We start from the raw sequence: 12183 nt of genomic DNA, 5'->3' as shown, positions 1-12183 counted from the left end.
CCTGAGAATACCAGCCTTCAGCCGTATGGCTTTATCTGGCTGGTTTTAAAATTGGGGGGGACCGCACGCCATTTTTTTTAGTTATTTAATTATTTATTTCACTGCACAGTATAGACACGCCCACCGGCTGCTGTGATTGGGTGCAGTGAGACACCTGTCACTCAGCGTGGGGGCGTGTCTCACTGCAACCAATCATAGGCGCCGGTGGGCTGGGAAAGCAGGGAATACGAGATTGTTTAATGAGCGGCCGGCTTTTTCAAAATAGTAAAAGCCGCCGGAGCAGTGTGAATGCCGTGCAGCGCCGCATCGGGGATCGGTGAGTATGAGAGAGGGGGTAAGAGGGATAGACTGACATGGACAGAGAGAGAGGGACAGAGATAGTGACTGACTGACAGAGATTAGTGAATGACAGACGTGAGGCGCTTCAGAACGCAGATTTTCAGCTGCGCTCTGAAGCGGACCTTTTTTAAGCTGCGGTGCAGAGCGCACACCTGCGCACATAGCCTCAGACATCAAAATCGTATGAGAGATGTCACACCTTTCAATTGACTAGGTTCGTACAACAAAACGTCCAATGTATGAGGAATAAACGACGTGTATGCGATCCCCGTATTTGCGTTCAATCTTGATCGCACGTAGGTGTCACACGCAAATACGTCATGAACGATGCCGGATGTGCGTCACTTACAACTTGACCCCAACGACGAATTGTGAGATATATTGAAGCGTGTAAAGCGGGCTTTAGGCCGGTATCACACTGGCATATGTTCTCTCATGCGAGAGAATCGGATGCATTATTCCTAATGTCACTGTGCTCCAATTCTTTTGCATGAAAGAATCGTATCACAAGTGAAGAGACGATGGAGAGATTAATTTCTCCATCTTCTCCATTGTCTGTCTCTGCATATATCAAATTGCACTGAGATTTCATCCAGTGTAGTCCGATGTTTCACACGCACCCATAGATTTATATGGGTGTACATGATCCAATTTGCATAAGCACTCACAGCATGCTGCGATTAATTTTTCATGCCGAATCAGCATGAGAAAAAAATTGCAGATCTGCACCGCCCCATTATACACCAAAGAATTGGAATGTAGATTGTGAGCCCCAAACGGGACATTATTATATGCCTGTAAAGCGATGCAGAATATCATAACACTATATAAATAAGCAAAATAATGATGATAATGTTTCAAACAGAAAACGTGAAATGGCACTCACCAATAATATAGCTTGTTCCATATTATGAATCGTCTATTGCATTGTGCCAAGCATTAACAAGGAGAGGGATAATATAGCGCTTTTTAGGTCATGATAGTTTCCCATCTGCTGATGCCAGTCTGGCAAGATAAGTACCAGCTAGAGATCAGCGAGTACCTAAGTATTCGTACTCACTATACTCATAAGGAGTACTGTCTAATACTCGTGTATTCATTCTGAATAGCATACCATATATATTAACAACAACCATCTACACATGGTTAAAGTTATAAACCATTCAATACATGATTATCGATTATCACAAGATAGATAATTCAATGAAACCCACCGTGTAGAACCGGACTATAAGGGCAAATCGCTATATAATATACTAAACACCACAGAGAAAGAACGATCAAACGCCCATGTATTAATTTGCAAAAATTTTTTATTGTATTTACAAAGACAACATGTAAAAGGTGGAGCGAAATAGTGCAGGAACTTAAAAACCCCCTCATTTTATACTACCTATAATTGGTAAAAAATGACATTCACCCAGGTATATACTTATCAATTCCAACAGATGTCGCTCTACATCAAATAGTTTGACCCATGTGCACCCATAGGATTAGATGATCAGGATACATCACCAATATATAAAGAAGATCCAACTTATGCTACTTACATGGATGCCAACAGGTCAATCAGTGGATGCCAGGAGAGGAGGGGATCCCGTGACCCACCCGACGGCTGTTTCATTAACACAGGGTTACCTTCGTCAGGGGGCGTGGTTGTATGGGCTAGAATGTCTGGTTTATAATGAGCGATATAACCAATCACAGGGTGTGCCTCCATGACGCACGCAACCATGCAGCGAGAAACTCCACCCCAGGCTGGCAGCCGCGTCCCCAACCACGTGATCGCGGGTGTAAACACCCGCAACCACCTGATCGGATCAGACGCGGCGGACGGCCAGGCAGCGGACCGCCGCACAGCGCACGCGTACTAGCACATCCAGAGATTGGGAAGATAGAAGAGCATGTGCAATGAAAGTCAATGGGGAAAAACTCGCAAAATAACGAGTAACCCAAATGCTGTACTATTCGTGTGAGTAGCAAATCAACAGAAGACAAGTTCAGAGATACTGTAGGCCATGGTAGTATGTTTAGGCCAGACAAGCTGCTCACAGTAGCTTGAGCAACATGCGACCTGCATTATCATGTTGAAATATGGCTCCTGGAACACGTCACTGAAACCCTCATGAAGACCTCTTTATCGCGTTGCCTGTATAGTCTCCAGACCAATCTCTGACTATCATTGCAAAAAAAAAGTGGGACTCATCACTGAAGAGTGTCAACCTCCGTTTCAACCACCATTGCTGTCTTGTGCTGTACAATTATAGCGTTTGAGAGCAGTGATGTGAAGTCGACGGAACACCTGTAACTGGACGTCTGGCTCATAGCCCAATGTCATGTAAACACCTTCTCATGGTTTGTGTAGATATTGTTTGAAGTGTTAAGCTTGGTATGCAACGTCTAATTTCACTTGCAGTACATAATGGATTTCTATGTGTGATTCCTAGAATGTGATGAGACCATGAGGGCCTTCATTTAGGGAACATCACAATGTAACCTATTCCAGGTATTATGGCATAGGGTGGCATAAAAGTACAGTAGTCAGACCCTCTAATCTTCAGAAAGCTCGATGTTACATTGATTCAATTGAAGAACTGGTGGCACATCCATTGCTACAAAATGTCCCAAGAGCCATTTTTCAGCACAAAGCCAGCTGCGTATTGCTCGTGCTACTGTGATCAGCCTGCATGGCCTAAATGTGTTAACACGTAGCGTCTCCAGACTTGTCCCCCATTGAATACATTTTAGATGTCATTGGTTGGCAATTGCAAAAATAAACTTAACAGTGAAGCTTGATGATTTGCCCAAGCGCATTTAGGATGGCAGAATATTCCTCAGACAACCATTAATTTCATCATTGGTAGTAGCCAAGGCGTGTATCTGTGATAATTTCTGTGCGTGGCGCTTATACATGATAAATAAATAAATCGAAGTGTCTCGAAAAATTTATTTCCACTTTATGATCATTTGTATATCATTAACGTGACAATCGATCCTGTGATTTTCATAATTAGAATTATTCAACTTTTCCCTCTTCTTATTGAAATCTTACTTTTGAGAAGTGTAAAAGTCACAAATGAAAAGACAAATAAAGAACAAATAAAAAACAAAAACCCCAGCAGAACTAGGACAAAAATGCGCAGATGTAATAATGGGGCCCTCAGGTTACTTTTTTTTTACCACCTAACAGTTTTTACCAGAAGTGACAATTCAGAAAATGATTATTCTACATTAACAGGTTAGAAGTTTAATTTGGTTAGGACTAACATCCTGTATGAAATAATTAATTAAAACAAAATACTGATGAATTTATTTCTTCTATTCCTCTTTTATAGTGTGGAAAGCCACTTCCGGGACTTTCTAAGCAAGAAGATTGTTGTGGAACTGTGGGCACCTCGTGGGGCGTAGGCAAATGTATGAAATGCCCAAAGAAAGCAAGTAAGTATAATACAGATTGTTTTACCTACCATTGCATATTAAAACTACATCCATATAGAACATACATTGAGCACAAAAAAGTGCCTCCCTTTTTTTTCCGGTAATTTGGGATAAAACCCTCAATTAATGCAAGTTACATGCAGATACTTTTTGAAAATCTTTAAAAGAAAATTTGTAAATTATAATTTAATTTTAATTTGTAAAATTTACCTGGGGACCCAAAATGTTATTGAAATTTAAAAATACAAACAATTTTACATATTTTTTGTGAGGGATATAAGCATATATCCACCCTGAAAATACTGTATCCAAAAAAATTCAGTGCACCTGTATGTCATACCAAACCAGCTCTTTCTTATCTGGCAAGACCTGCAGTGTCACTGTGCACTGTCCAAGCATCCTCTTCTTTTCCACTCTGCTCTGCTAAATGTTGCTGTTCTCCCTCAGAAAATACACTGCAGCTTTCTATTGCAGAAAAGAAGAGGGGAACAAACACCACTCTTGGACATGTTGGGATATGTGAATGGGTCATCCAGTAGAAATAAAAAAAACATCTGTAAGTGATGGGTGTACCCGGACTGTATAAGTCGGATCCGTGCGGGTTCAAAAGAACCCGTGCACTGACGCCGGGCCCTGAGTTCTCTGAGAACTCCAGTTTTGGCCACCCAAGTATTAAAAAAATAAAATCAAAGAAAAAAGAAAGAAAATAAGAATAAAGCAAGCACTTTATATTTACCGGTCTCCATGCGGCTATAACTGTGTTCCCTGGCCACTCACTCTACTTCCGGGGTACTCATTATCCTTCAAACATATTCACTGCTTCCCCCGCCCACATTGGCATAGGGTCCCCCCATATTATGATACCTAGCACAGATAAAGCATACGGCTACAGGCTGTAGCCCACAGCTGTGCACTTATCTTGGCTGTGTATCAAAATAAAAGGAACCACATGCTTTTTTTTTTAAATAAAATATTTAAAGGAATAATTTAAAAAAACGGCATGAGGCCCCCCTCCCTCAATTTTGATGCCCAGCCATGATAAAGCTAGGGGCTGGTATTCTTAAGCTGGGGAGGCCCATAGTTATTGGGGCCCCACCAGCCTAAAAATAGCAGCTTGCAGCCACCCAGGATTGTCGCATCCATTAGATGCAACAATCCCGGAACTTTACCCGACTCATACCGATTGCCCTGGTGTGGTGGCTATTGGGGTAGTAACGGGTTAATAAAAGCTCACAGCTGCCACTAAGCCCTAGATTAGTAATGGGAGCCTTCTATCAGACCCCTCTCATTACTAATCTATAAGTGAAAAGAAATAAACACAAACATCGAAAAATACAAAACCCCCCTCTTTCACCACTTTATTAACCCCCAAAACACCCAGATCCGACGTAATCCACACGAGGTCCCACAACAATTCCAGCTCTGCTACATCTTAAGGGACAGCGCATAGCCATAGAACATGACCACCCGTTGTGAGCTTCAGGCAGAGACTGAGCTGTGTGATGATCAGTGATGTCCCTCAGGTTATTGCAAAAGGTGTTAAGTGTAATTATAACTAGCTCTCTGGTGTGGTAAGTGCTGAAGATTAAAGTAAGTGGCTACCCCCAGGTAAAAATCCTGACTATTCCCATGTGTGCCTGCATGCTCCTCTACGTTACACTGGTAAGCTCCTTGCTGGATGTTGGTTTTTGTGATGTGCTCACCTGTTAATTACCTGCAGTTGGAACGCTGACCTATTCAGCGGTATACCCCCCTCGGGGTTTTTACCTGTGGGTATCCACTTACTTTAATCTTCAGCACTTACCACACCAGAGAGCTAGTTATAGTTACTCTTAACACCTTTTGCATGCAGCCGCATATGGGGAACTATTCACCCTTGCTGTCTTGAAAACCCTTTTGTACTCCTTTTGTTCTATGCACACCCTGTATCATTATTGTCTGATCAATTAAAAATGTACCTTTTATTTGCACTTCAGTGCTTATGAGTGTTATTGATTCCGACTATGGGGCTTGCGGCTATTGTGGCAAAATGAACGACTTCCAATCCTTTTGTATATATAATATAGAGCTTAGTGGCAACTGTGAGCTGTTATTAACCCCTTATTACCCCATTTGCCATCACACCAGGACAATCGGGATGAGCAGAGTAAGGTTACGGGATTGTTGCATCTAATGGATAACACAATTCTGGGCGTCTACAGGCTGCTATTTTTAGGTTGGGGGCCCAATAAGCATGGGTCTCCTCAGCCTGAGAATACCAGCCCCCATCTGTCGGCTTTATCATGCATGGGTATCAAAATTGGGGGGACCACGCGCCATTTTTTATAATTATTTATTTAAATCATTTTAAATAAAGCCACATGCAGTCTCTCTTATTTCGATACACAGCCAAGTTAAGGACACGGCTGGGGGCTTCAGCCTGTAGCCGCATGCTTTAGCTGTGCTTCATATCATAATATGGGGGGACTCTATGCCAATTTTTTTATTTGCTTATTTTGACACCATTGGTATGCACACAGCGTCTATGATTGAAAGCAGTCAGACATGCTGTCAAACAAGTGGGGTCGCTTCCGACTGCAACCCATCAGAGATGCCAGTGGGTGGGTGTAGTACTGCATATGTATGAAGGATAATGAGCAGACCCAGAAGCAGTGTACAGCTGCTCAAGAGACTCGGTAAGTACGTGCCTGCTTTCCTCTTTTTTCCCCTTTATTTTTTTAAATTACCCGAGTTGCCAGACTCGAATCATTACCCGGAGTCAGTGCTTGGGTACTCTTGAACCTGCGCGGATCTGGACATTTACAGTCCGGGTCTGCCCATTACTACTCAAAATGCCAGTCACCATATTAAACTTTGTGCAAACATTGAGCCAAGAGGCAAGGTGGGAGCCTTCACTTTGTATACAGGCAGTAAGTAAGAATTGGTACAAGATAAGTAACACAATATATTGACAAAGTTACTCCTTTTTTAAGTAGATTGATCCTATTTGACAACTATAGAATGGAATGCGATTCCCATAAAATATTTCAGCTTCATAGGCCATTTATTCCTTAGCATGGCACACAATTAACCTTCTTAGGCTACATTCACACACCCATATGATATGTCCTAGCGCTGTCCGGTTTTCCTCGGACAGTAGACTGACACATAGAGTTTGATTGTCCATATATACATTAGCTTTAAAAACAGATCCATGTCTGTGGTGCATGAGGTACATGGTGTACCCTATTCTCACTCACTTTCTACTTGTCTTTTAGCATGCAAATAGTACTACACCTAAGAAAAAAATAGTTCTGCTTCTTCCGGGTGATAACACTCAGACGGATGTAAATGTAGTCTCACAGTGAAATGTTCCTGGAGTAGGAAAGTGAGAGGAGGTAATGTTGATGAACGCTGATTCATTTCGTGCTGTAGGACCTGACTCATCATGAGTGTTTTCACTTTGGGCAGGAGAAATGAATCATGTTCAGGATTAACAATTTGACATTAAAGTGTAACTTTCCCTACTCACAGTGAATCACGTCCAACGTGTGTGTCTGGGACGCAAGTTCACAAGTCACTCTCCAGCATATTTCACATTTCTAATGCGAGTCAGAAGAAACTAATACAATTATGTATCCCGACCCAACATTTGTTATTTTTGCACATTCTCTGCCGGTTCCCATTTTGTAAGTTTCCAGTCAGGACACAGTTAGTACTTAGCTGTAATCTGCCAGCAGTACAAGTCTCCACAGGGTACACGTCTTTAAGAATCAGTCAGGTCGGCATCTGAACATGTTAAAGTGATCCTGAACGTCTTGACGTTTACTGGAAAATTAATTTAAACTAGTATATAATAAGAAATGAAAGTTACTGTACAAATCTACCAGAATGTGCAGGTAATGAACCTGTCTGTTCAATGGAACAATAAGGGAATCAACAGAAGGCTGCTTTTTGTGAGCGACGTAGCAAAGTTGATTTCATTCTCCTATGTATTTTACTGCTTGATAATCCTTTAAAGGGAACCTATCAGGTGCAATATGCAACCAGAACCACGAGCAGTTCTGGGTGCATATTGCTAATCCCTGCCTAACAGTCCCAGTTTATAGTAGTATAGATTAAGGAATCTTTAGAAAAAGTATTTCTAAATGTCCCATATGATATTCTAATGAGGCCAGCGACTAGTCTCAGGGGCGTTAATTCACTTGGCTAGTCGGCCCCCTTAGAATGTAAGCACGCTCCTGTGGGCAAAATAAAGCAAAAGGAATTTCTGTAATTTTGTCAAAAATGCAACGCACTTTAGATGAGATCCGATAAAAGAAAATTGGCAACTAATATAGCTATCATGCGCTGACACTTTGTACCCATATACAAGTTATACATTATCTTTTAGCCTTAGGCTGCGCTCTCTTCTGAGAGAATCAGATCGATTATTGTAATGCAACTTGGTTCAAACTATGATCAGTTGTCAGCTTACTGTGATCCAATTCTGTCACATGAGAGAATCAGAGCACAGATGTAGAGAAGACAGAGAACTTAATTTCTCCATCTTCTCCATTGTCTCCCACCCCGCAAGGAGAGGGGTGGGAGCCAGCCACTTGATTCAAAGTCAAGAAAAATCGAAAAATTTAGCAGAGATAATGTACTGGAAAGGTTTTTCCTCAATTAAAAAATAGTTTTTATTATACAAAATACAAAATTTAAAAGCCAATGTTCCACAGTCTGGGGCAGATAAAGAGGTGTTAGTCACCCAGGACTGTCCTGTGGGACTAAAACAATTTCTTTGGAACTTGGTTCAGGCTGTTTATCCTCCATCCAAACTATCATGTATTGCAACATTTGATCAATTATTTTCTGCTGTCCACATCCAGGGAAATGAGCTACAGTGCTACGGATTGTAAACTTCTTGATTATGTTGCGCATCGTGGTTAAAGGAACATCAAGAACTATGGAGATGGACTTGCAACTTTGAGATTGTTGATATTTTGCAACAATTTTGGTTCTCAAGTCCTCAGACAGTTCTCATCTTTTTCTGTTCTCCATGCTTAGTGTAGCACACAGACACACAAATTGAAAGATTAAGTCAACTTCTACCTTTTTTATCTGGTTTCAGGAGTGTTTTTCATATTGCCCACACCTGTTACTTGCAACAGGGGAGTTTGAACGAGCATCACATGCTTGAAACAATGTTGTTTACCCACAAATTTGGAAAGGTGCCCACAATTTTGTCTGGCCCATTTTGCGGTGGGTGGGGGGGTGTAAAATTATGTCCAATTTGCCTTTTATTTTTCTTTTCTTTGTTTTTTTTTTGTTCCAATACACACAAAAAAAAACAATCATGTGTATGACAAAACATGAGTAATCGCAATATTTTTTTGGGAGAAATTTCACAGGGGCCTACACTTTCGGCCATAACTATAACACAGACATTTAATGGAGGTCTTACTAATGGGGATATTTTTTTCTTTACAGCCCACTCTTCAAATTCCCAGTATATGGAGTGTCCTCAAGGATACAAGCGCATAAATGCTACATTCTGTCAAGGTACGTCATGAAGATTATTCCACTATAGGAAAACAGTGCTATAAGAGGCTACAGAGGGTTGTTTAATAAACTTGTGTAATGAGGTTTTATGTATTTGTTTTATTTATTTTTTTTCAATTTCTTTTTATCTTACCTGTTTGCAGTTTTAAATGTTTTAAATCCCTGTCACAGTTTCACTTTCCGGCATATTTATTGCATCTGGACTGTTCAGATGACTATTCTTTTACAAGTCTCGGACGAATATTGCCCATTCAAATCTGTGGGTGTGGAAAAAAAATCACATCACACAACGAATATCCAAAATTTCATCTGATTTTCACTGATTTACGTCAAATATTATAGGTGAACAATTTTTTATACGCTCATCTGACCTCGGGCTTAGGTGGGCTTTGCACGTTGCGACATCGCAGGCCGATGCTGCGATGTCGCACGCGATAGTGCCCGCCCCCGTCGCAGGTACGATATCGTGTGATAGCTGGCGTAGCGAAAACTATCGCTACGCCAGCTTCACACGCACTCACCTGCCCTGCGACCGTCGCTCTGGCCGGTGACCCGCCTCCTTCCTAAGGGGGCGGGTCGTGCGGCGTCACAGCGACGTCACACGGCAGGCGGCCAATAGGAGCGGAGGGGCGGAGATGAGCAGGATGTAAACATCCTGCCCAGCTCCTTCCTTCCGCATATCCTACGGAAGGCGCAGTGACGCCGGTAGGAGATGTTCCTCGCTCCTGCGGCTTCACACACAGCGATGTGTGCTGCCGCAGGAACGAGGAACAACATCGGACCGTCGCGTCAGCGTAATTATGAATTACGCCGACGCTGCAACGATGATACGATTACGACGATTTTGCGCTCGTTAATCGTATCATCAATGCTTTACACACTACGATATCGCATGCGATGCCGGATGTGCGTCACTTTCAATTTGACCCCACCGACATCGCACCGACTGCGATGTCGTAGTGTGCAAAGCCGCCCTTAGGCTAAGTTCACATGGGCATATGAAAAAAGTCGCCCGGTTTTCGTCCCCGAAAAACTCGGACAATTTGTCATCCATGCTATTATCTATATGCAATTTGTATGTCTGTTTTATTTTACATGTCTCATCTAAAAAATGTATCAGACTAGCACATGCTGCAAATTTTTTTTACACAAATAGTTGGTCTTTGTATTAAATAGTGTATGTGGAGGTACTGACATTGGTCAATGTGTATGAGGTTTGTTTTTGTGTGAACATACCCATACAGTACTAATGTAATTACTTAAAGAGATTTTCCACTACTTTAACATTGTTGGCTTATCCTTAGGATAGGTCATCAATGTCTGATTGGCCAGGGTCTGACACCCTGCACCCTCACCGATCAGCTGCTCTCGGTATCGGTTGTGGTAGCAGGAAATTCTAAGTTCTGGAGCTAAGCCATCTTCTGATAGCGATAGCAGCCATGTACTGCACATCTGCCTCCTATTGATTTGAACCAAAGGCGGATGTGCAGTATCCGGCCTTGGCTGTTATCAGATGACGTGGCAGCTTCTATGGCTGGCTTCCATCGGCACCAAGAGCAGCTGATTGGCTGAGGTGCTGGGTGTCACACCCTTGCTAATCAGAAATTGATGACCCATCCCAAGGATTGGCCATGACTGTAAGTAGTGGTCAACCTTTTTAGTTTGTTCAAACATTTACATTTTACTTCATTTATTCTCCTGGAAATAAGCGGCTGATGGAGATGTTGGAAGGAGCACTTCTGTGTATGGGAGAGACAGCTGAACAATCAGTTGAAGCATTGTTTGCCTGACAGTAACCAATATAAGAAAAAAAAAAACAAGATTAAGCAAAAATAAATAATGTATAGAAAGTCCGGCACCAACAACCATACTTTGCGGCATTCTGTGCATACACCTGCAGACCTCCCATGGGGGATATCACCGGACGTGGTGCTAAACCAACATAAACAACATCCACATTTCAAATTAAGAGCAAAAAAGGTTGGCACTCACCAGGAAAACTTTAAAAGCACTTCTTTATTTCATCCGTATAAAAAAAACGTAAGGAAGAAGGATGCGGGGTAGTGGGTGGACGACGGCGGTTGTTTCGCACTTACACTAGTGCTTTTACTGGTCCTGACCTTTTAAAGTTTACCTGGTGAGTTCCAATCTTTCTTGTTCTTAAACAAAAATAGGATGAAAGAAAAAATAGGAAAAAACGTGTAGCCATCCCACCTGGTGTCCAAAGATGGGGCTTATTATGGCACAGGGAAAGAACAGTATAGAACTGGTAGTACTCTATACTATAGAAAGGTGCCAGGAGAAAGTCAATCAATCCATGAACTTCAGGGACACCTCCTTATAGTATTATTGATGTACATGAAGAAGTAAGGATCAGATGACAAAAATCATCTTACAATTCTAAATATATATTTAGAAGTGAGAGGGAGAAGCTATTAGTATTTGATTAGTGGGGGCCCGACCATTGACACCCCTTTGGCTGAGGATTGTCCCCTTCGCTCCAATACAATAATGAAGTAGTATTTTAAATGGGCGCTAAAAAAAATACGGCACAAGTGCCTCAGCCTCATAGCATAGTCGTTCCCCCAATAATCCAATATTGATGGCGGGATCATTCCCGTTTCAGAAACTAATTGCATTTTGTTGAAACAATTTGTACCCATTTTTTCTTCTTCTCGTTCATCCCGCTTATACGACATGCATACAGTATATAATTTTTTAGAAGATTGTTGCTGATTTCATTCTATCTCTTATGTAGGTGAATTTTTTTTTCTTGTTCTACAGCAGAAATAATCCTCTATGGCCGAATATGGAAATTCCTGTACACTTTTGATAAATGCTTTTAATATCTTGTAACAGAAAGCTGCTTCCGACAATGCTAAT

General features: G+C 41.7%; 1 protein-coding gene across 4 annotated transcripts in view; it reads left to right on the top strand.

The window, feature by feature from the left end:
* LTBP1 (latent transforming growth factor beta binding protein 1) overlaps window positions 1-12183 on the top strand; it is a 528942-nt gene that overhangs the window by 368508 nt on the left and 148251 nt on the right. For all 4 annotated transcript variants that reach the window (XM_075339498.1, XM_075339499.1, XM_075339500.1 and 1 more), the window contains 2 exons: window positions 3675-3777; window positions 9229-9300. In XM_075339498.1, the coding sequence (XP_075195613.1) occupies window positions 3675-3777; window positions 9229-9300 (175 nt within the window). The remainder of the gene's footprint in view (window positions 1-3674; window positions 3778-9228; window positions 9301-12183) is intronic.

This window comes from Anomaloglossus baeobatrachus, chromosome 3 (assembly GCF_048569485.1).
Source record: "Anomaloglossus baeobatrachus isolate aAnoBae1 chromosome 3, aAnoBae1.hap1, whole genome shotgun sequence".
NCBI classification, from domain to species: domain Eukaryota; kingdom Metazoa; phylum Chordata; class Amphibia; order Anura; family Aromobatidae; genus Anomaloglossus; species Anomaloglossus baeobatrachus.
Note: the sequence above shows the minus strand (reverse complement) of the source record. Positions and strands in the feature narration are given on the sequence as shown.